At 60.6% G+C, this 23,085-nt stretch overlaps 1 protein-coding gene across 1 annotated transcript in view; it reads left to right on the top strand.

Annotated features, from left to right (window-relative positions):
- Positions 1-22,775, top strand: part of Sspo (SCO-spondin) — a 60,505-nt gene extending 37,730 nt beyond the window's left edge. Inside the window, 45 exon segments of the mRNA XM_013036373.1 lie at positions 266-436; positions 724-876; positions 1,046-1,191; positions 2,117-2,211; positions 2,955-3,007; positions 3,213-3,419; positions 3,511-3,681; positions 3,780-3,859; positions 4,462-4,631; positions 5,036-5,082; positions 5,191-5,373; positions 5,474-5,644; positions 5,856-6,056; positions 6,266-6,362; positions 6,447-6,646; positions 6,883-7,049; positions 7,886-8,046; positions 8,260-8,483; positions 9,059-9,100; positions 9,226-9,381; positions 9,788-9,997; positions 10,196-10,363; positions 11,393-11,524; positions 12,094-12,340; positions 12,578-12,730; positions 12,811-12,857; positions 13,016-13,360; positions 13,657-13,824; positions 14,342-14,472; positions 14,628-14,752; positions 15,016-15,062; positions 15,532-15,810; positions 16,060-16,218; positions 16,365-16,481; positions 17,464-17,602; positions 17,742-17,944; positions 18,060-18,187; positions 18,280-18,422; positions 18,523-18,569; positions 19,215-19,432; positions 19,718-19,813; positions 19,936-19,996; positions 20,269-20,399; positions 21,911-22,061; positions 22,621-22,775. Coding sequence (XP_012891827.1) covers positions 266-436; positions 724-876; positions 1,046-1,191; positions 2,117-2,211; positions 2,955-3,007; positions 3,213-3,419; positions 3,511-3,681; positions 3,780-3,859; positions 4,462-4,631; positions 5,036-5,082; positions 5,191-5,373; positions 5,474-5,644; positions 5,856-6,056; positions 6,266-6,362; positions 6,447-6,646; positions 6,883-7,049; positions 7,886-8,046; positions 8,260-8,483; positions 9,059-9,100; positions 9,226-9,381; positions 9,788-9,997; positions 10,196-10,363; positions 11,393-11,524; positions 12,094-12,340; positions 12,578-12,730; positions 12,811-12,857; positions 13,016-13,360; positions 13,657-13,824; positions 14,342-14,472; positions 14,628-14,752; positions 15,016-15,062; positions 15,532-15,810; positions 16,060-16,218; positions 16,365-16,481; positions 17,464-17,602; positions 17,742-17,944; positions 18,060-18,187; positions 18,280-18,422; positions 18,523-18,569; positions 19,215-19,432; positions 19,718-19,813; positions 19,936-19,996; positions 20,269-20,399; positions 21,911-22,061; positions 22,621-22,643 — 6,563 coding nt within the window. The 3' untranslated portion in view covers positions 22,644-22,775.
- Positions 22,776-23,085: the final 310 nt, after the last annotated feature.

Below are 23,085 nucleotides of genomic sequence, written 5' to 3'. Positions count from 1 at the left end.
CCCTCGCCCTGCACCTCGTGCCCTCATCCTGCACCCCGCGCCCTTGCCCTGCGCCCTTTGCCCTGCACCCCACGCCCTTTGCCCTGCACCCCGCGCCCTTGCCCTGCACCCTGCGCCCTCGCCCTGCGCCCCTTGCCCTGTGCCCTCGCCCTATGTTCCTTGCTCTGCGCCCTACGCCCCACGCCCTTTGCCCTCTCCCCTTGCCCTGTGCCCTTGCCCTATGTTCCTTGCCCTGTGCCCTTACCTTGCGCCCTCGCCCTGGCAGTGGCCTGTGGCTGGAGCCCCTGGACCCCATGGAGCCCCTGCAGCCGCAGTTGCAATGTGGGCATCAGGCGGCGTTTCCGAGCAGGCACCGCCCCCCCCGCGGCCTTTGGGGGGGCTGAGTGCCAGGGTTCTAACATGGAGGCTGAATTCTGCAGCCTGCAGCCATGTCGAGGTAAGAGCAGGTCCTGAGACCTCCTTAAAGAACCTTCTCGAAAACAACCACAAATCCTTTCTCCCTCCCCGGCGCTGCGAATCCCCTGAGATGGGCAAGGGACTTCCCTAAGAGGCGCTGCTAAGAGATGGTCCCAAGGGACCCTATGCGTCCAATTCCGAAGAGAGCCCCTCCCTAGGGGCCACCCACTTCCGAGACCTCCTCCCCAGGAGGCAAGGGGGAGGGGGCCAGAGGGTTTGAGAAGGGAGGGGGGCCCTGGGGTGTGTGGAGGACAGATGTGGGGGCAGGGCCTGCAGTGACGCAGGTCCCACCCCCAGGGGAGTGGGGTCCCTGGGCCCCGTGCTCCGTGCCTTGTGGAGGAGGCTACAGGAACCGCACCCGAGGCGGGAGCCCACACAGCCCGGTGGAGTTCTCCACCTGCAGCCCGCAGCCCTGTGCAGGTGAGGGCCGCCCGGACCGCCCTGCCCTCCCTCCCTGCAGCCCTGTCCTCCCCCTCCCGGCAGCCCCTCCCCCATGACAACCCCATCCCGGCTCAGAGCTGCTGCCTCTCCCAGGCAGCGAGCACTGGGGAGAGAGCCCAGTGCTGGGCTCAGCCGACACTGTCCCCAGGGCCAGTGGCCGGTGTGTGTCCCAGAGGACAGCAGTGGCTGGACTGCGCCCAGGGCCCCGCCTCCTGTGCAGAGCTCAATTCCCTGAGAGAGGATAACCAGACCTGCCACCCTGGCTGCTACTGCCCCCCGGGGGCGCTTCTGCTGGTGCGTAGCCTCCCCACCCCACCTCAGCGGGGCCTCCTCACCAAGCAGGGAAGGGACCCGCAGCACCTCCGCAGAGGCTGAGCCAAAGGTTTGGGGCTGGAGAGTTGAGGAAAGGACACTGGACTGTAGCTCAGCTGGGGCGGGAACAGCAATGACCCTGGGTGACCCTGGGTGAGCCTTGCTGTCCCTCCCAGGACCTCTGCTCTGTCTGCAAAATGGTGATTGGGTCTAGAAGGGCTTTCTCAATCACCTGTCACCAAGAACTCTGCCCTTTTATCTACCACCAGTTATATATTTATTTACATTTTTTGTTGTTGTTTTGGTCAGTCTTGGGGCTTGAACTCAGGGCCTGGGCTCTTTCTCTGAGCTCCTTTGCTCAAGGTTTGTGCTCTACCACATTGAGCCACAGCACCACTTCTGGTTTTTGAGTGGTTAATTGAAGATAAGAGCCTCATGGGGACTTTTCTGCCCAGGCTGGCTTTGAACCGTGATTCTCAGATCTCAGCCTCCTGAATAATCAAGATTATAGGTATGAGCCATTGGCACCCTGGCTCATTGATTATTTATTAAGTGCTAAGTGTATGCTCAGCCTTGGGCTGGAGATTTATCCAAGGTCACTTGCTGGTTCCAGCTGGAGCTAAGCATGGCCCCTGATGAAAATTTGTTTCCTTTTTACACTATTGCTGTACAAATTACATATTTCACAGGAAATACATATAATACGTACGATCATACAAATATGTGTGCAATGGAAGATGATCTTTTTCACCAGTGGCATGGAATCCGTGCCCTGCATGTACAACGGAAGTGAGCTGCGAAGAGTGAGCTGCATTTGCAAAGATCAGCATTAGCAGTTGAGGAAAGCTGAGGAATTGTTGCTGGCTTTGATTGGAACTGGAGATGATTGGGGACTTTTTAATTCCAGAACAATGTGTGTGTGCCAGCCCAGGACTGCCCCTGTGCCCACGGAGGGCGCCTCCACCCCCCTGGCAGTGCTGTGCATCGTCCCTGTGAGACCTGGTGGGTCCCTCCACCTCCTCCTGCATTGATCCCGGGAGCTGGGAGCACACAGCATGCAGCTGTCCCCAGCAGCAGACGACACACAGATGCATGCCCCTCCTCAGGCATGACTACCCAGCCCTCCCAGCCAAACCTGCCAGCGGCACCCCTCCTTCTGCCATCCCCATCTGTGCTTCAGGGGCCAGGGGCATAGCTAGGTAGAGCACTTTCCAGCGTGTTCAAGGCCCTGGGTTCTGTCACCAGCACTGTCTTCTCTCCTCCGACCTGTATTACTTTCCATGGCTTCTGTAGCAAAGTCTCACATACAGACAGACAGATACACATACACACACACACACACACACACACACACACACACACACACTAGAGGGCTTAACAACAACACTGATGTTTGTGCTAGACGCTAGAAGCTGGATATCAAGGTATGGCTGGAATTGGTCCCTTGTGTGGCCCAAGGGAGACTCTGTTCCCTTGCCTCTCCTCTCCGGTGCCTTGCCAGCCATCTGGCATTTCTGCCGTCTTCTCAGGTCTCTTCCCATCATGGCTCGGTGAGCGTCTGTGTTCTTCCCAGAACAGCATTCAGGGCCAACCCTAATTGCCTGGCTTTAGCTTGGCTGCCACTAGAAAGACCCGTTGTCCAAATAAGGTGACAGGTGTAGGTGTGGGGCGAGAGCCTGAAGACAAGGAGACAGGGCTCTCTGTCCGGTCCTAAGGCAACCCAGCCCTCCGCTCTTTCCTTGAAGCTCCTGCAGCTCTGGGCTCATTGTCAACTGCAGCTCCCGGCCTTGTGAGGAGGGTGAGAAAGACTCTGCCTGCCTCCTGCCCCTGGAGTGGGCCTGGGCTGGGCCTGGGCTAGGCCTGGGCTGCCCCTGGGGTGGGCCTGGGCTGGGCCTGGGCTGGGCCTGGGCTGAGATGGCAGTGGGAGAGGAGCACCTCAAGATGAGCCTTCTGCTCTGCCCAACCTGTGCTTCCCACCCCTCTGCCAACATGCCTCCCCCCAGGCCAGCCTGCGTGGTCACCCTGGACCCCTTGGAGTGAGTGCTCGGCTTCCTGTGGGCCCGCCCTACGCCACCGGCACCGATTTTGTGCCAAGACCACTGGCATGGCACCCTCTCGCCTGACTCTGCTGCCCCCATCGGCCATGCCCACAGCCTTCTGCCCCGGCCCGGAGGCTGAGGAAGAGCCGTGCCTCCTACCAGAGTGTGACCGTGAGTGACCCGCAGTGCCCTTGGCTGACCTTGGGGGGGGCTGGAGTCCTGGCTGCCCTCCCTTACCAGCCTTCCTGCACTGTTCATGCAGGAGCAGGGGGCTGGGGTGTCTGGGGACCCTGGTCCAGCTGTAGTCGGAGCTGTGGGGGTGGCCTGCGGAGCCGGAGCCGAGCCTGCCATCAGCCACCACCCCGGGGTCTAGGGGATTTCTGCGAGGGGCCCCAGGCCCAGGGGGAGGCCTGCCAGACCCGGCCGTGCCCAGGTACCTGTGGGGCGGGGCGGGGCGGGGAGCACACTGGGAGCCGCTGGGGGAGGCAGCGCAGGAATGCCACCCGGCCCTCAGCCCACCCGTCCTCCCAGGGACCAACTGCACAGCCATCGAAGGAGCGGAGTACAGCCCCTGTGGGCCTCCTTGCCCTCGCTCCTGTGAGGACCTCGCGGTGAGTCTGCACCCTGGGCTGACCCCTGCTGTGACCCCATAGTGGGGTCAGCAGGCTCATCGCTTGTTCTTGCCTGGTGCTGGCAGCCAGCCCCATGTGAATGGGGCAGGAGGGGGCGGTGGGGGGGGTCCTAGGCCTTGGTTTATAACCAAGGGGGGAGCTGGCATCCAGTGCAGCCTTTGGTGTCCGTACAGCAAATGTCCTCAAATTCAAACATTTTACAAAAACCTAGGCGCCAGTGGCCGGTGCTTGCAGTCCTAGCTACACAGGGTGCTGAGATCTGAGGATCACAGTTCAAAGCCAGCCTGGGCAGGAAAGTCCGTGAGACTCTCATCTCCAATAAACCACCAGAAAACTGGAAGTGGCGCTGTGGCTCAAGTGGTAGAGTGCTGGCCTTGAAGAGCTGAGGGACAGTGCCCAGGCCTGAGTTCAAGCCCCACAACTAAAAGAGAGAGGCGGGGGGGGGGAACCTGAGCTGAAGGTCAGGCTCTCTCTCCTCTCCCTCTCCCCTCCCCCTCCTCCCTGACAGGCAGCCTGCACAGACTCCCTCGCCCCTCAGGCCCTGTGTCCTGCTGACCAGAGCCCCCCTTTGCTGTCCCCAGCACTGCGAGTGGCACTGCCAGCCCGGGTGCTACTGTCCCCCGGGCCAGGTGCTGAGTGCCGACGGGGCGGTCTGTGTGCCGCCGGGTCACTGTGACTGCCTGGACCTGCTCACGGGGCAGCGGCACCCTCCAGGCGCTCAGTTGGCAAAGCAAGATGGCTGCAACCACTGGTGAGTAGCTCCAGCACCGAGGCAGGAGGCGGGGCAGCCGCCAGGGTCACCCCAAACTCGTGTCTGACCCCCAAGTCTTGGCCAATGCACACATTGGCCCCCTCCATTTCCAGAATGATGTAGGGCAGGCCCTTTCATCCCTATCTGATAGGTGGGGAAACTGAGGCAGTCACCTCTGTCTGGGGAGGAGCAGGGCGGGGGGGGGGTAGACAAACAACAGAGAAGCCACCTGCTCTCACTGCCCAGCCTCACACTGGGCACTCCCACGTGGAACACACCAGCTGTGACATCTCCAGGGGCCAAGCATGGGGCGCTGGAGAGGAGGTGGAGGTAGGGGTGAAGGGGGTGGGCGGGAGTCGGCTGAGATGCTGACTTTTCCGCCTGGGCCTGCACCCTGGCCCCAGCACCTGCTCGGAGGGGAAGCTGAACTGCACAGACCTGCCCTGCCCAGGTACACGCCATGGGTGGTCAGGGGAGGGGAGGCAAAGCAGGACTTGGACGGGGTGGGGGGAGATGCTGGGGGGATCCGGAACACCCAGTGCCCACCGTTCTTGCGCAGTGCCCGGAGGCTGGTGCCCGTGGTCAGAGTGGACGGCATGCTCCCAGCCCTGTGTGGGCCAGACAAGGTCCCGCTCCAGGGCCTGTGTGTGCCCAGCCCCCCAGCATGGGGGCGCCCCGTGCCCTGGAGAGGCAGGAGCCCAGCTTCAGAAGGAGGCCTGCTCCAGCCCTGAAGAATGCCCAGGTGTGATGTTCCCACTGCGCTCGCAGCACCCCGCCCAGTCCCAATAATCTGAGGTCTCCCAGGGCCTCCTGACAAGACTGATTCTGTCTTCCTGGTGCAGTGGAAGGAGCCTGGAGCCCCTGGGGACCTTGGTCTCCCTGCGATGTGTGCTTGGGCCAGTCCCAGAGGAGCCGGACATGCAGTCAGCCCCCTACTTCTGACGGGGGCAGGCCCTGCCCTGGGGGTCACGAACAGAGTCGCCCTTGTCAGGAGAATACCACACAATGTGCAGGTGAGAACTTGGCTGGGCCTGGGGGTGGGGCAGGGTCCAGAGAACCCTTGGCTCTGACCTCTGACCCCCCCCCCACTGGTCGATATCATTTCCTGAAGGGGGACAGCCTTCAACTCGGCTACCCACGTTCCTGGACGGGTGGCAGGTGGCGGGCATGGCAGGAGGGCTCTTGTCTCTCAGCACCTGTTCTTATGCTTCCTTTCTGCCCTAGACTGTGGGGGTGGTCAGGTTCTGCTGCCCTGTGGATGGCCCTGCCCTCGCTCCTGCCAGGACCTGTCCTCTGGCAGCGTGTGCCAGCCACGCTCTGGAAGCTGCCAGCCCAGCTGTGGGTGCCCTACGGGTCAACTCTCCCAGGATGGGCTCTGTGTGCCCCCAGCTCGGTGCCGCTGCCAGTACCAGCCTGGAGCCATGGGTCAGTGCCTTCCTCTCCCTCACCCAGCAACCTGCTGACCCCTGCACTGCCCCCTGCCGGCTCCCAGCTCCCTCTGCAAACTGTGCACCACCCGCACCCTGGGCTGTCTGGGCTCCGTCTCCTTCCTCCAGGACATAGGATGTAGGATGAAGTGTTTATGGGGGACATGGAGCTGCGTGAGTCTCTACCATCACTTTTGCACCCTCTAGGGATGGCTCAGAACCAGAGCCGGTCTGCAGGATCCAGGTTCAGCTCCTGGGAGAGCCTGGAACCTGGAGAGATGGTGCTTGGGCCCTGTGACAACTGGTAAGGGGGGGCATTGAGGAGCAGGCAGAAGCCCCCTCCGTGGGACGAGGCCAGGCCCTCTGAAGCACGCTCTCTTGTCCCCAGCACCTGCGTGTCAGGCATCCTGCAGTGCCACAAGGTGCCTGGCTGCCCAGGGGCTGGTGTGTGGAGTTCCTGGGGTCCCTGGGAAGTCTGCAGCGTTTCCTGTGGGGGAGGGGAGCAGCCCCGTTCCCGGCGCTGTGCCCGACCCCCCTGTCCTGGGCTGGCCCGCCAGAGCCGCCCCTGCCACACGCAGGTCTGCAAAGGTGAGCTCAGAGAGACTCTGTCCATCATCCCGTTTACCTCTGAATCCCTTCACCTGAACCCTGAATGCATTCAGACCTTTCCCACTCCCCTCTCCCCCTTCACCCCGCTCCCCAGCCTGTGATGTGTAAACAGAAGAAGAAGCAGCCAGGTTGTGGGGAGGGGTATTGCCCGGGGATGGGGCACGGTGATTTCCAGATTGCAGGACAGGCAGGCACTGATTTGGGTATTGCTTCAGAGACGGGCTGTCCTGCTGACCGTCTGTATCGTGAATGCCAGCCTGGCAGAGGATGCCCCTTCTCCTGCACCCACATCACGGGGCAGCTGGCCTGCCTCTCTGACGCCTGTGAGGAGGGCTGCCACTGTCCCGAAGGAACCTTCCAGCATCATTTGGCCTGTGTTCAGGTCAGAACTCAGCTACCCAGGAGCCCAGGGCCGGTCCTCCCTACCCCTCACCCAGCGGCGCACTTCCTGGGCGGGGCGGGGCTCTGTGGCCTTGGATCTCTGACAGGCTGTCCCTGGCTCTGATGGTGCCCTACTGCATATTGTCTATGTACCTCCTCCTGACAGCCAAGGATGGTTCCTCCAGACCCTGGGCTCTCCCATGCTGCCCCCGCCCCCCGCCTCTCACCCTGTCCTCCACCACTAGGGGTCTTCTCCGTGCCCCCTTTTCCTGTCCATCCTTTGTAGGGAAGAGCACTGCTTCACCTTTCCTCTACCTGAGCCCAGTCTCTCATCTTGGGTGTGGGGCTGATTGGCAGGCAGGTGCCAGCTCTGCTCTCCTGGGCCCAACAGATTCCTTTTCTAAACCCGGTGGCTTCCTGCAGTCAGTTCTAGAGAATGCATGATCAGAGGGGAGCTGAGCACCTGCTGACCCCAGGCCCAGAGAGGGGAGTGGACACAGAAAGTTAGTGGTGGCAGAGTTGGATGGAACCCAGGCAGCCCGATTCCTTCTGTTGCTGGCAGGGGCTCCTGCTGCCTCCTCCAGTCCTGTCTTCTCGGGGCTTCTGTTGACACTGCTAAGTGCTCCATGCAGGAAGTGCGCTGACCCCTCAGGCCACACCCACAGTCCATCTGCCTCTCATGGGGCGTTCATGCCCCTGGTCCCGCCTGCAGGAAATGCCCTCCAGAGGCCCAGAACCCACTTCCAGGCCCTCATCCTCCCATTCCTTCTCTCCTGTACTGGTGCCCCGTGTGTGGCTGGCTTGTAACATCACTGTCTCCTCTGCCCACCCACCCAGGAGTGCCCCTGTGTACTGACAGCGGTGCTGCTTCACCAGCTGGGGGCTGCCAGCCCTGTCCTGGAGATGCACCCGCCCTTCCTAGGAGAAGGGGACCAGCCTCTGGGGCCTGGAGATGAGCTGGGCTCAGGCCAGATGCTCCGCATAGGCTGCAGGAACTGGTGAGGGGATCACCAAGGGTGGGAACTGGTCCAAACCATGTGGGGAGGGGGGAGAGGGAGAGGGCGGAGGCCTGGAGCGCAGGAAGGGAGGATGACAGGGCAGGACCCTGGGCTGCCCTCTGCCTCTGCCCACCTGTGTGTCCCTGCCCTTGGAGGCCTGTGGCCTTTTCTCCGTCTGCCCACGCTGCCCCTTTCACTGTGTCCCCTCCCCAGCTCCTGTGTGCACGGACAGCTCTCCTGTTCCAGGGACGACTGCTCCACCGCTGGGAGTGGCTTCAGCGCGTGGGGTCCGTGGGGCCCGTGCTCTCAGTCCTGTGGGGCTCTGGGTACGCGCAGCCGCCGCCGCCTTTGTCTGCACCCCACGCCCACTCCTGGTGGCCTGGCCTGCCGCGGGCCCCTCCAGGACTGGGAATTCTGCCCCAGCCCAGACTGCCGCGGTAAGGGAAGCGGGAAAGGTGGAGGGCAGGGCTGGGGCTGGGAAGGCTCTGGGCCGATGATCGGCAGGCTGGGGCTGGCTCGCCACTCTTGGTCCCCTCCTGTATCTGTCCGGTCCTATGTCTGTCTTAGAATCTTCCTTCCAGCTCTCTGCACTTCACTTTGGGTATGTTTACCCAGAGCTTCTGGAGATTTTGGGAGGTGCAACACACTTTGGGGGTGGGGGAGACCCTGGTGTCAGAATCTAGGAACTCAGATAGTTCACGTGCTGTAGCAAATTTGGGGTGGAGGGACTTCTCCTAGAGGATTAATCCAGGAGGGCTTCCTGGACAGGGGAGGCTAGGGTGTCTGTGGATGAATGAAGAGAGCTCTAATGAGCACTGGAAGGGAAAGAATGCCAGGGTGCGGGGACAACTTGAGCAGAGGCCTTGAGCTCCTGGCCTAGCATGCCCGTGTGAGATAATCAAGGTGAAGGAAGGCTGGGCCAGATAGCGCCGACGAGCAGCACGGACTGCCTGGTCCTGACGCATCGCATCGCAGACTTGGAAACCTGTCTGATCGGTCTTCTTCTGCACAGGGGCCAAAATATCCACCGTGGAGCCAGCGAGCGACCTTCCAGGTAGCCCTAGACCCTTTGGGAAGCACCACCCAGGGCCCCCTGCCTCCCCTGCCCTGGCACAGGCCAACTCATCAGGAGACCCCCTCCCTCACCCCTTCCTCTCCCCTCTCACCCCCGCCCCGCAGGTGCCTGGGGCCCATGGTCGCTGTGGTCCCCCTGCTCTCACAGCTGCACTGACCCTGCCCGCCCTGCCTGGCGCAGCCGCGCACGCCTCTGCCTGGCGAACTGCACCTCGGGGGACCCCTCGCAGGCGCGCCCCTGCAACCTGCCCTCGTGCACAGGTCCACATGAGCTCCTGACTCCACCCTCAGCAGTGCACTCACACAATGCGTTCTGACCACGGTCAGCGCCTGCCCCCAGACCACCAGTCTTCATTTCTCACCCCAGCATCTGGTCTCGAGTGGAGGTCTGGCTGGTTCTCTCGGCCAACCCCAGCAGCTGCTAGCGTGCCCCGCCAACCGCTAACAGATTCCCTGTGCTTTACACAGAGATGTGCCAAGCACTCCCCACAAGCCACACCCCAGTCCCTCCGCAGCCTGTGAGTTGATGAGGGGACATGAGGCGTGGCTGCCAAAGCCACCGGCAGGACCTGATCCAGGAGGAGGGCTGGAGGGGGGAGGGGAGGGGGGTCACAGCCGGCCTCGGTGGAGGAAGTCCACCGGCTCCAGCTTGGCTTTGTCCCGGCAGAGCTGCCTGGCTGTCCTGGCCCTGGCTGTGTGCCAGGGAACTGTTCCTGGACCTCGTGGGCCCCGTGGGAGGCATGCTCGCGCAGCTGCGGAGTGGGCCAGCAGCGCCGCCTGCGAGCGTACCATCCTCCTGGGCCCGGTGGCCACTGGTGCCCGGACATCCTCACCGCCTACCAGGAGCACCGATTCTGCAACCTGCGTGCTTGCCCGGGTAGGAAGGCCTTCGCCGCGCTCCTCCCCAGTGGTGCTCCCAAGGAGGCCCTGGCATGTTTGCTCCCCGCCAGACACCTGTTCCGCCGGCACACCACACCCCTCCGTCACACCGGACTCGGGCCAAGCCTCGGGGGACCTGGAGGGCTCTTCTGTGGGAGCTGAGCCCTGGCTGGTGGGGCTGTCCTCTTCCTGACAGTGCCTGGAGGCTGGTCACGCTGGAGTCCCTGGTCCTCGTGCGACCGCAGCTGTGGAGGAGGCCAGTCTTTGAGGAGTCGAAGCTGTTCCAGTCCTCCGCCCAAGAATGGGGGTGCTCCCTGTGTTGGGGGGAGACACCAGGTCCGGCTCTGTAATCCTATGGCCTGTGGTACGTACATAGCCGGGGCAGCCCCTTCCGTCTCTCTGCGAGGCTCCTCTCTGCAGAGCTCTCTCCATTTCCACCTCTAACTTCATCCTCACAAGGTGGGACAGGCTGCCACCTCATTGGTCAGTTAAGGAAACAGACCCGCCCTGGGAAGTGGGAGGGAAATGGCTTGATTGGCAACTGAGTGGGGACTTCCTGTGTGTCTAGGACCTAAAAGCCCAGGGCTCACTGTCTGCCCTCCCCACCCTGGGGTAGAACTCATTCTAAGCTTTCTCTGCCCTCTAACTACTGGAGAACTACTCAGACCAGTCAAGGGGTTCAGAGAATTTGGAGGTGACCCTCTCAGCAGCCTGCCTGGTCTTTGCAGATGTCAACTGAACCCCACTCTCCACCCTACTCTAGCTCTTCCTTTCATTGCTCCTTGAGTAGCCCCCGCCCCCAGGGGCCTTGACCCAGTCTATTAGGAAATCCTCGGCCATACGACCACTTCTGGCTCCTTGGTACAGTGTCAGAGAGCTAGGTGAGAGCATTGCCTTCTGATACTTCATCAATGCAGTCCAGCTCAGCTAACATTTTCCTGGGTACCAACTAGGTGCTGAGAACTCTCTAGTGGGTCAGAGGAGCTTGTTGGACTATCCCATTCCCAAGCTGAGCGCCGGTGGCTCACTCCTGTAATCCTAGCTACTCAGGAGGCTGAGATCCGAGGATCACGATTTGAAGCCATCCTGGGCAGCAAAATCCATGAGACTCGTCTCTCCAATTAACCCCCTAAAAACCAGAAATGGAGCTGTGGCTCAAAGTGGTAGAGCACTCGTCTTGAGTAAATAAGTTCAGGGACAGCTCGCAGGCCCTGATTTCAAGCCCCAGGACAGACAAAAAGAAAGTTCCATTTCCAAGGTCTCCCAAAATTCAGTGTTTCTGTGGGCACACAAAGGGAAAGATGAGTCTTGGAGCCCAAAAGGAGGGGGGGAAAGGTCAAGAGAGTCAACACCTCTTGACCGTAGGCCTCCTCTCCTCCTCCCCTCCTCCCAGAGGAGGGCTGCCCAGCAGGTATGGAGCTGGTCACCTGTGCCAACCGCTGCCCGCGCCGCTGCTCAGACCTGCAGGATGGAGTTGTGTGTCATGACGGCCAGCCCTGCCAGCCAGGATGCCGCTGCTCTGAAGGTTCTTGTCACACACACAGATACACACACACACACACACACACACTTTTTTTAAAGTTTTGGTTATGGGTCTTGAACTCAGGGCCTAGGACTGTCAGTCAGCTTTTTTGCTCTCGTGTGCTCCCACTTTGAGTCACAATGCCACTTCTGGGGTGTTTGGTGGCTCATTGGAGATAAAAGTCTCATGGACAGGGCTGGGAAGGTGGCTCAGTGGTAGAGCGCTTGCCTTGCATGCCTGAGGCCCTGGGTTTGATTCCTCAGCACCACATAAGCAAAAAGAAAAAAGTCAGAAGTGGCGCTGTGGCTCAAGTGGTAGAGCGCTAGTCTTGAGCTGAAGAGCTGACGTGCCCAGGCCCAGAGTTCAGGCCCCACAACTGGACCCCAAAAAAAAAAAGAGTCTCATGGACTTTGCTGCCTGGGTTGGCTTTGAACTGCGATCCTCACATCTCAGCCTCCTAAGTAGCTAGGGTTACAGGCGTGAGCCACCGGTGACAGGCTGTTACAGGCCCTTTATGCATATCAGGGTAGCTCAGGGGCCAGCGCTAGCCTCTGAGGAGCGCCTCTCCACAGGGCTCCTGGAACAGGATGGGGGCTGTGTGCCTATTAGGCACTGTGAGTGCACAGATGCCCAGGGGCACAGCTGGGCCCCAGGGAGCCAGCACCAGGACGGCTGCAACAACTGCTCCTGCCGGGCCGGACAGCTCTCCTGCACCGCCCAGCTCTGCCCACCGCCCGCCCACTGCGCCTGGAGTCGCTGGTCCACCTGGAGTCCTTGTAGCCACTCATGCGGACCTGCAGGGCGGCAGAGCCGATTCAGGTACTCCTCTCTGTTCCTCTCTTCCTCTGCCAGGTGTGGTTCCCTCCCTGAAAGCGTCCCTGGGCCTCACTCTCACCAGTGAATGACTCCACTCCATCCCCTAACCCCCATTTCCAGCCTCCCCCATCCAAGGCCCACCCTGAGTGCAGGCAGAGGGTGGGGGGGGGTCACCCAGGAGCCAGAGGCAGATGAAGGGCCTGAGCTGTGTCTCTCCTCCCATGCCCGTGGCCCTGCCAGCTCCTCCACGTCAGGATCATGGGCCCTGGAGTGTCAGGACGAACAGTCACAGAGCCAGCCCTGTCCCCAGCCCCCGTGCCCACCCCTGTGTCTGCATGATGCCCAACCCCGCGTCCTGGGAGACAGCTGGCTGCAAGGAGAGTGTCAGCGGTGGTGAGTGCAGGGGAGGGGAGGGGAGGGGAGGGGAGCGTGACTTGCTGGAGAACAGTTCTTGAGTCTGGATTCCTCCCCAGCTCCTGCACCCCTGAGGGCGTGATCTGTGAAGACACCCAGTGTGCAGGTCCGTAGTTCATCCCCACCCTTAGCCCTGTCCACCCCGCTGGCCTCAGGCCTGGCAGTCCATCCTCTGTGTGTCCTGTACCCCTCCACACCTGTCACCCCAAACCCAACCCTCTGATCTTGGCGTTTCTCCGCTGACTTTACTTTGCCCTCCCACAGTGCCTGGGGGCTGGACACTGTGGTCCCCCTGGTCTGACTGTCCTGTCTCCTGTGGAGGTGGAAACCAAGTCCGCACCCGCGCCTGCGTGGTAACAGCCCCTCACCACGGGGACTCTCCGTGCCAGGGTCCAGACACCCAGACCCAGCGCTGTGGGCAGCAGCTGTGTCTGCGGCTGCTGGAGGCCTGCTCCTGGGGCCCATGGGGACCCTGTTCCCGCACCTGTGGCCCGGGCCTGGCCTCCCGCTCTGGGTCCTGCCCTTGCCTGCTGACAGAGGCTGACCCCGGGTGCAACGGCACCTTCCTGCACCTGGACACCCAGGCCTGCTACCCAGGGCCCTGCCGGGGTGAGCGTGACCCAGAAATGGGGCCCCTCCCACGGTTTCCTACCTTGGCAATTCAGGGAATCGTATGTTGCCTCGCCCCACCCTATCCCTCCTCCCCCAACTTCTTGCCTGATTCCTTTCCTCTCTGCCATCTCTTCCCTTCAGAAGCCTTTAGCACATGGCCTCCTTGCCAGACGAGAGGAGTTCAGCCAAAAAAAGGCCTTTCTGAAGCCTTAGTCCCAGCTGGGGTAGTAGGAAGGGAGGTCCTAGGGGAGCTCAGAGGGCCCCGGCCCAACTGACATCCCACCCTGCCCCAGAGGACTGTGTGTGGAGCCGCTGGAGCAGCTGGACCCGCTGCTCGTGCCAGGTGTTGGTGCAGCAGCGCTACCGCCACCAGAGACCCGTGCCCAGCCGGGCTGGCCAGGGCGCCCCTTGCACACGTCTCGATGGCCATTTCCGGCCCTGCTCCATCAGCAACTGCTCGGGTGAGGCCCAGTAGCAGAAGCCAGGGAGCTGAACAGGGCCAGTAGCAGTTCCCTTACACAGATCCAATACCCCAGGCTGCACTGAGCCTGGCCCTCCGCATCCAGTGGCCCCCTGGGCTCCCCAATTCTCATAGCTGTTCAGCACCATCTTCTTGCTTTGCAGCTGCTGGTCCCCACTGTGTGTCCTGTGTGCCCACAGGACAGCATGTGTTGGCTAGCTTCTGTTGAAACTGGCCACTGTCTTGCCCTTAAACACACACACACCATCTGCCAATTCTAGGAGCACCCACCAATCCCCTAACTCTTGAAGTCCCCTCCCTCCCTCCATGCTGCCCTTCCCCCCCCCACACACACATATACACATGGGGAGGGGCAGGGACATGTCTGTCCTGTGGCAGCCAGCAGGGGGCAGTAGTGTTCTCTCCCCAGGGGAGGCCCAAGAAGCATTTGCTGAAGTTCAGGAAGGTGTCCCTCCCTGGCTGTCCCCTTACCAGCCAGCTTCTCCTCCCCTTCCCAGAAGATGGCTGCACCCCTCCTTTTGAGTTCCAGGCCTGCGGCTCCCCCTGTGCCGGGCTCTGTACCACACACCTGCGTGGCCAACTCTGCCAGGACCTGCCACCCTGCCAGCCTGGTTGCTACTGTCCCAAGGTGAGGGCTAGGACAAGGGCGCTCTCTGTCCACCCATACTGTCCCTTGCCATGGTGACCCCATCTTCACTGCCCTGTCTATCCATTCAGCAACATGTGCAGTCCGGCTTACCTCATAGCCCCCACACGTCCTGATCTGTCTGTCCTTCTGCACAGGGGCTGCTGGAGCAGGCCGGGGGCTGTATTCTCCCAGAACAGTGTAACTGTTGGCACACCTCAGAAGAGGGGACTGGGGTGACTCTAGCCCCTGGAGAACGACTCCAGCTGGGCTGTAAGGAATGGTGAGTGATGGGAGAAAAGGGAGACAAAGGGTAAGGCCAAGGGAAGAGGCCGGGGACCTGAGGACCAGCCTGACCCAGCAGAGCCCAGCTAAATCCCTTGGGCCCAGCCCAGCCTAGGAGCAAATGGCCCAAGATGCCAGATGTTGGTCTTCCCTCATCCTGCTTCAATATACCTTGAGCTCAGGCTCCCCTAAATACACCCCTGCCCTCCAGCTTGGGCTGGGTCCTGCCTCCAGCACCAACCCTGCTGTCCCCTCCCACAGCGAATGCCGGCGTGGGGAGCTGCAGTGTACCAGCCGGGGCTGTGAAGGTAACTGGTCTCTGGACACCACAGTCCATGTTCATTCAGGGCTCAGGGCTTCAGGACATGGAACTTTCCAGGCTAAAACCAGGACCATCATACAAACAGGGGCCCTACCCAGCCCCTCTCAGACCCCCTCCCTTCCTATTTCCTATTCTGTTTTTATTTATTTATTTATTTCTTGGTCAGTTCTGAGGCTTAAATTCAGGGCCTGGGCACTGTCCCTGAGCTCTTTTTGCTCAAGGCTAGCACTCTACCACGTTGAGCTACAGCTCCACTTCTGGTATTCAGCTGGCTTTGAACTGTGATCCTCAGAACTCAGCCATCTGAGTCACTAGGATTACAAGTGTAAGCCATTGGTGCCCAGCCATATTTCTGATTCATCTTAGTCATAGCCCTGAGCCCTCTTGACTACCTGCCTCCTGGGGTTTCCGGGTTGAGGGTCCCTGTTGAGGGAACCGACGTCCTGCCCTTCTAGGTCTTCTGCCTCTGAGTGGCTGGTCCGAGTGGTCGCCCTGTGGGCCTTGCCTACCCCGAAGTGCCCTGGCCTCAGTCTCCAGGATCACTCTGGGGGATCACTGGCCTCCGAACACAGCAGACTCCTCTTTAGCCTCCACCCCTCTGCTGGCTTCGGAGCAGCACCGACACCGCCTCTGCCTGGACCCTGAAACAGGGTTGCCCTGGGCCGGGGACCCGCACCTATGCACTGCACCCCTCAGCCAGCACCGCGTCTGCTCTGACCCGGATGCCTGCCACGGTAACGAGGAGGGGCGAAGCCAACCAGCAAGAGGGGGCCTGGAACTCCTGGGGGTCAGGAGGGCTGACAGCCTCACCCATGGGCAGCAGTCAGCCAACCTGAAAAACCCTTTTGCAAGGCTGAGGTAGAGGCCAAGCAGTGGAAAAGAAGGGGAGCTGGAGGAGGGGCATCCGTGCAGGCGTGGGGTGGACACGGGATGCCAGAGTGTCGGTGGGGCCTTGGCCCTGACTTCCATTTTGTTTTCCTCAGACTTATGCCAGTGGAATCCCTGGGGGCCCTGGAGCTCCTGCCAGGTGCCCTGCAATGGAGGGTTCCGGCTGCGCTGGAGAGAGGCAGGGGTGCCCCCTGGGGGAGGCTGCCGAGGGCCATGGGGTCAGACAGAGAGCTGCAATATGGAGTCCTGCCCAGGTAACCACTGTCCCGTCATCCAGGGGGCACCAGGACTGGAAATGCATCTGAAGGAGTTGGTGCCACTGGCCTGGAGATGTGTGGTGGAAGGGGCGGGTACTTCCTGGGGACCAGGAGTGTCCCCCACACAGATTTCTGAACCCCAGGGCAGACCTGTGAGACTCGGGGTTCGGTGTCCACCCTTGACTGTGCCAACAAGTGCCCTCGCAGCTGCATCGACCTCTGGGACCGGGTGCAGTGTCTACAAGGACCGTGCAGCCCAGGTAGCTGGCCAGAAAGTGTGTGGGCAGCGGGTGGGGGGGGGCCAGGGGGGCAGAGGCGGAGTGGGGGAAGGCTCAGAACCCCAGATCATTATAAAAGCAGGAAAATGAGGCCTGGGTCACTTTCAGCGAGTGGCTCTGAGTGGTACACAGAGATGACAAGACCTGCTATGTCCATGCAATGTGCAGAGGGTACACAGGGCTGGCTAGAGAGGCCCCTCCCACATGGGGGTGAGTAGAGAGGCCCCTCCCACATGGGGCGGGGCGAGAGGCCCCTCCCACATGGGGCGGGTAGAGAGGCTCCTCCCACATGGGGGCGGGTAGAGAGGCCCCTCCCACATGGGGGCGGGTAGAGGCCCCTCCCACATGGGGGTGGGTAGAGAGGCCCCTCCCACATGGGGGCGGGGTAGAGAGGCTCCTCTCACACAGGGCCACCAAGGGAGACCAGGTATTGGACCCAGTCCAGAGGGACCCACAATAAGCCTTGCCCAGCGCTGTATAAATCCTTTAATGGGTATAATCCTTTAATGGGTGTATAAATAATGGCTTCGCGTGATATTTTCATGCATATGTATATTATGGAATGCACTGTGATCATACCCCCCTCCCCTCTTGCCCTCTCTCACCACCCCCGTGTTCTTTCTCTTCCCCAATAGTCGCACTTCTACTTTCATGTTCCTTACAAGCCCTGGCTCTTTTCCCTTCTTCTTTTTCTTTGCATATGTATGCTAGTACTGGGCTTGAATTCAGGGCCTGGGCATTGTCTCTTTGGCTTTATCAACCATAGCTGGCACTCTACCACTTGAGCCACAGCTCCACTTCTGGCTTTTTGGTGGTTCATTGGAGATAAGCGTCTTACAGACTTTCCTGTCCATAAGATGTGGTGTCAAACCACGATCCTCCGGAGATTAGGAGTACAGGTGTGAGCCACCAGCACCTGGCTCAAACTCTGCATCCTGCTCATCCTTCCCACTCCCGCCCCCAGGCTGCCGATGTCCCCCTGGGCAGCTGGTGCAGGATGGACATTGTGTGCCCATCTCCTCTTGCCGCTGTGGTCTCCCCAGCACCAATGCATCATCGGAGCTGGCTCCCGCCCAGGTGGTCCAGCTAGACTGCCAGAACTGGTATGCTGCTGTGATGGCCAGCGGGGCTGGGGACTTCTGGGGTGGGAGGCCCCGGGGCAGGGTGGGGCCGCGGGCACCCCTATGAGCTGCAGCTCTGTCTTCCAATGTGGAGCCTGAGCCCTTGCTGCACTGTGCACAGCACCTGCATCAACGGGTCCTTGCTGTGCACACACCAAGAATGTCCAGACCTAGGCCCTTGGTCAGCCTGGAGCCCGTGCTCGGCCTCCTGTGGTGGGGGCACCATGGAACGCCATCGGAGCTGTGAGGAACATCCTTCGGGGGCACCGTGTCAAGCCCAGGTCACAGAACAGCAGCAGGAGTGTAACCTGCAGCCCTGCCCTGGTGAGCTCCTGGGCCTGCGGTGTGCCTGTCCCCCATTGCTTCTGGGTCCAGGCTCTGAGGTTAGGAGGTAGGAGAAGAGGTTCAGCGGCAGACTTTTCCCCATGTGCTCCCACAGAGTGTCCCCCTGGCCAGGTGCTCAGTGCCTGTGCCACCGTGTGCCCGAGTCTCTGCTCACACCTGCAGCCGGGCACTGCCTGTGAGCGGGGACCCTGCCAGCTTGGCTGTGGCTGCCCGGGGGCACAGGTGAGAGCTGGGGTTGGGTCCTGGTTCCTTGCGGGGGAGGCGGGGGGGGGAGCAGGGGCAGTGATCTGAGTCTAACAGCCTCCCAAACTCAGCTGCTGCTCAATGGCACCTGTGTGCCCCCCGAAGCCTGCCCCTGCACCCAGCTTTCTCTGCCCTGGGGCCTCACTCTCCCTCCCCAAGATCAGGCCCAGGAGCTGCCAGCAGGGACTGTGCTCACCCAGAACTGCACGCGCTGGTGAGGCCCTGGGCTCGAGCGGGGGAGGGGGGCAGGCTGCGGACAGAGGCATGGGGAAGAGGGCCAGGGGTTCACTGAGCTGTGCTTTCTGTCTTCTCAGCATCTGCCAAGCTGGAGCCTTCAGCTGCTCCCCCACGGACTGTCAGGGTAAGGCTGTGCACATCAAGGTCAAAGTCAAGGTCAGGCCTGGAGCAGGGGAGTGGGGTCTGTGACCCACACTAAGCTACCTCCATTTGGAAACTTTTCTCCCTCCCTGACTGCTGAGGCCCGGTGCTGCCTGGACAGTCAGTGTGTCCACCTGCTCATGGGGGCATTCACCAACTAGGGTTTTGCTCACGAAGCCAGGGCTGCAGAGGGCCAACAAGTGGAAGGTTCTTTCCCGCAGAGCAGTAAGCAGAAACAAGGAGCCGAGCCTGGCAGACCCCAGGCCTGGGGTATTTGCCCGATGTGGTGTTGCCAACTGTGTGCCCACCACTGCCATGCTGGGTCCTGTGAGTTCAGGCATGGCCTGGCTAGCCCCTGGCCGAGGATGGGTGACTCAGAGTGTCTGCCAAGCAGGAGGTGCTCATGGGCCCCAGGAATCCATGTGGGAATTCAGAGGTCAGGGTTGGTGGGTTGATCAGGCAGTGACACCTTGACTGGATCCGAGTATTTGGGGGGTGGATCAGAGTAAAAGGTATGGCTGAGGGCTGCCGGAGCCCAGAAGGCAGGGGGAGGAGGAGAGGAGGGAGGGATCTAGGCTGGCTCTCAGGCTGATTGGAGAGCAGAGCGGGTGGATGGTCTTCTCTGCAGAGTGCCCCCCTGGGGAAATGTGGCAGCAGGTGGCCCCCGGCGGTCTGGGGCCCTGTGAGCGGACTTGCGTGGAGATAAACGCCACCGAGGCGCAGAGCAACTGCAGTGGCTCACCCGTCTCGGCCTGTGTGTGTCGACAAGGGTACTTCCGCAGCCGGGCAGGCCCCTGCGTCCCTGCAGACCACTGCGAGTGCTGGCACCACGGGCACGCCCATCTGGTGAGACACTCCACCCCTGCTCCAGCCTCCCCTTCCAGACCTCAGGCCTCCCATCTTGACGTCCCTCATTCCACTCCACAGCAGTTGGGGCAGGGGGCGGGTTGGCATTCTCTCTCATGGGACAGTGTTTGGATCTAGCCCGTTGCATTGCTTCCTGAGATTCTCACTGCCACACTCCAGTCCTAGTTCATTTTCCTGGTGGGACTCACCCCCCCCCAAGCATCAGGGCATTATGGGAAATTGGGAGAGACCAAGAGGAAGCTCCCCCCTCCCCCTTCTCCCCAGCCTGGATCTGAATGGGAGGAAGCCTGTGAGCGCTGCCGTTGCCTTGGTGGGAAGAGTATCTGCAGCCAGCACTGTCCCCTCCTGGCCTGTGCTCAGGTACCATGGTAGCCTTGTGGCCTCCTGGATGGTCCCGGGCTCCTCCCTGAGGTCCTCCTCCAGAGCTGGTCCTAGAGTGCGGGGGATGCCAGCACCACCCTCATGGAGCGCTTCCTCTGCAGGAGGAAGCGCTGGTCCAGGAGCCTGGGCGCTGTTGTCCCGCCTGTCACCGGAAGACCCTGGGTATGGAGGGCATTGGCTGCTCCTACTGTGTCTCTCCCTGGTCCTGGATGCTTCCAACTGTCCTTACACCCAGCCTTTCTAGACTGGCCCGGGTCTGCCTTCCTCCAGGGCTTGGCAGGGTGAACGTCTCAGGGCTATCCTGTCATGGCTGGCCTCCCCTCCTCCATGGGCTCCAGCAGCCCCAGCCACTGCTGCCACCCAGGGCCCCCTCAGTCACAGCCCCCCCCAGCCTTGCCCCTTCCTCCTGCCCATGTGGCTGTCCTTACCTGCAGAGGAGCAGCTGGCCTCCTGCCGGCACCTCACAGAGCTTCGCAACCTCACCAAAGGACCCTGCCGCCTGGACCAGGTAGAAGTGAGCTACTGCAGTGGGCTCTGCCCATCCAGCACCAACGTCATGCCTGAGGTGAGCTGGGGCTGCTACATGGGCTGGGAGGGTTCATCCCGAGCCGCTGAGGACATACTGCCAGCTTCAGACCTGGGAAAGCCCAGAGAACACGAGAGATAGGGCCCACTCTCACAGAGCTTACAGTCGCGAGGGGCTACAGAGGGCCAGAGCCTTCCACCGAGGTGTGTTTGTGTGTGGGGGGGGGTTCGATACCTACAGTGACCTCACACAATCCCCTCCGCCCACTGTGCCTCTGAGGACAAGCTAGGCTGAGCATTGGTGGCTCACACCTGTCCTCCTAGCTACTCAGGAGGCTGAGATCTGAGGATCATGGTTCAAAGCCAGCCCAGGCAGGAAAGTCTGTGAGGCCTATCTCCAGTTAACCACCAAAAAGTCCAAAAATGGAGTTGTAGCTCAAATGGTAAAGTGCCAGCCTTAAGTGGAAAGGCTAAGGGACAGAGCCCAGTCTGTGAGTTCAAGCCCCAGTACTGGCACCAGAAGGAAGGGAGGGAAGGAGGGAGGGAGGGAGGGAGGGAGGGAAAGAAAGAAAGAAGACAACTCAGGACACCCTAAAGAAAAACCTGGAGGTTGGAGACAAACCCTGGAGTTAGAGTCCCTCACACTGAGAGCCAAAGGTGCAGAGGCTGACACTCTGCGCAAGCTCTCTTAAGACCCAGAAGCAAGCCCCCCATGGTTAGACTCTGCTTAGGGGCCTCTGGCCCTGACTCCTCTATCCCTGAGCCCGAAAAGCTGTGACATATACTACCAGCATTCTCTCTGGATGGAGACCCAGCCCACTCTGGAAGCTCCTGAAGCCCCGCCTCTCCTCACCTGTACTCAGAGGCCATTCTCCTGCCTCTGCCCACCTGGAGGCCCTGCCCCTGCTCCTCTGGGTGCCTGCACTCCCTTGTGGATGCTTTCTTAAGCTCCTTAGTGAGGAAAAGCAAGTGGCTTGGAGATAGAATCGTTTTGTGCTTGGTGTTATGTGAGTTGATACCTGTCCCAAAGCAGAGTTGTAAATACAGTTGCAGGTAAAATTATCTCGAGCTCCTGGGATTCACAAAAGGGGCTCTGTAGCCTCAGGGCAGGAGGGTCGGCTCAGGAGAGCTCTCTTGGTACTTAGGATGGCAACTTGCTGCCTGTGATTATTTGCCCATTTGTTTCTTTTGTGCCAATGCTGGGGCTTGAACTCAGGGCACCGTCCCTGTAGCTTTTTGCTCAAGGCTAGCACTCTACCATTGAGGGACAGCTCCACTTCGGGCTCTCTGGTGTTTAGTTGGGCTTTCCTTCCACAGGCTGATTTTGAAGGGTGATCCTCACATCTCAGGCTCCTGAGTAGCTAGGATTGCAGGTGTGACCCACGGTATTTGTTTAAATTGCAGTCAGTATACATTCAGGCTGGAGGGGAGTGGAGGAGTCGGAGTCCTCCGGAGGCCAGCTTGGCTGAGGACTGTGATGTGGCCCTCCTGTTTGAAGGGAGAGAAACTCAACTGAACCCCTCTCCAGTTCAGCCACCTCCTCTCACCCAGGAGCCGTACCTACACAGCCAGTGCGACTGCTGTAGCTACCGCCTGGACCCAGACAGCCCAGTGAGGATCCTGAACCTGCGCTGTCCTGGCGGCCGCACAGAGCCAGTGGTGTTACCTGTCATCCACAGCTGCCAGTGCAGTGCCTGCCAAGGTGGGTCTGGGGGAGGGAGGAGCTCCTGGGGAGGGGGCGGGGCCTGGTCAGAGGCGGGGCCTGGTCAGAGGCGGGGCTCTGCAGCTTGGGCAGTGGCTGGCAGGATAGGAGTAAAACTTCTCAGGAGCACACACAGAGTACCTCACCCCCTTCTTCCTCAGTTCCCTCCCATCTGAGCCTCGCCGTTTTCTCCACAGCAGGATGATTTCTTCTCCGATCATACATAAACCTGGATGTTTGGAGTAAATCATACCTGGTTCAAGTGCCAGCCCATCTGTTCCCTTGTTGAGTCCTGGTGACCTCATCTTTTAGATGGGGGCCTTGGGGGGATGCATGCGTGTGAAGCACCTGGCAGGTGCGCCATGCTGCTCATCGGTGACTGCGGCTGCTGAGGGAAGGGCACGGCTCCACTCGAGTGGAGGGAGCGCAGTGGGAGAGCTGGATTGGCTCTGTGCTTCCTCCTGGCAGCTTCACCTTCACACTGGCCTTCAGCTTTTCCCCACTGCATCTCACGGCCTCTCTTACTAACCCATCCCTCTCTGTGTCTCTTGTCCCCTAGGAGGTGACTTCTCAAAGCACTGACAGGCTCTGCCAGTTGCATCCACTGCTGTCCCTCATGGGGCCAGAGGGCTTGTTAACGCTGATCCCTTCTTCCACTTCCCAGTTGCCCACTTCCCAGCAGATCCATGCTCGGGCAGTAGCATGCCCAAATAAAGTAACACTGGCAGCAAGTTTGTGTGTAGTCTTCATTCTGGGGTCTAGTCTTGCTTGGGTCTGTGCAAGGACTTTGCCTTCTGTGTTCCCTCTGAATCCACTCTAGATTCACTGGGATGCCCATCGTGACTAGTGAGCCTGGGAAGGTCACGTCCCATAACTGCCTGTTTCCGGTCTGGAGAAGGACAAGGTTGAATATGAAGTGTGAGATCTGCTGTATTAGACATCTCTAGTGCCCCACGTCCTATCTGTCCATCCAGCTGCCACATGGCAGATAATATCATGGTAACTCAGGCTGAGATTTCCTCCC

The sequence above is a fragment of the Dipodomys ordii genome, unplaced genomic scaffold (genome assembly GCF_000151885.1).
Source record: "Dipodomys ordii isolate 6190 unplaced genomic scaffold, Dord_2.0 Scaffold282, whole genome shotgun sequence".
NCBI lineage: Eukaryota > Metazoa > Chordata > Mammalia > Rodentia > Heteromyidae > Dipodomys > Dipodomys ordii.
Note: the sequence above shows the minus strand (reverse complement) of the source record. Positions and strands in the feature narration are given on the sequence as shown.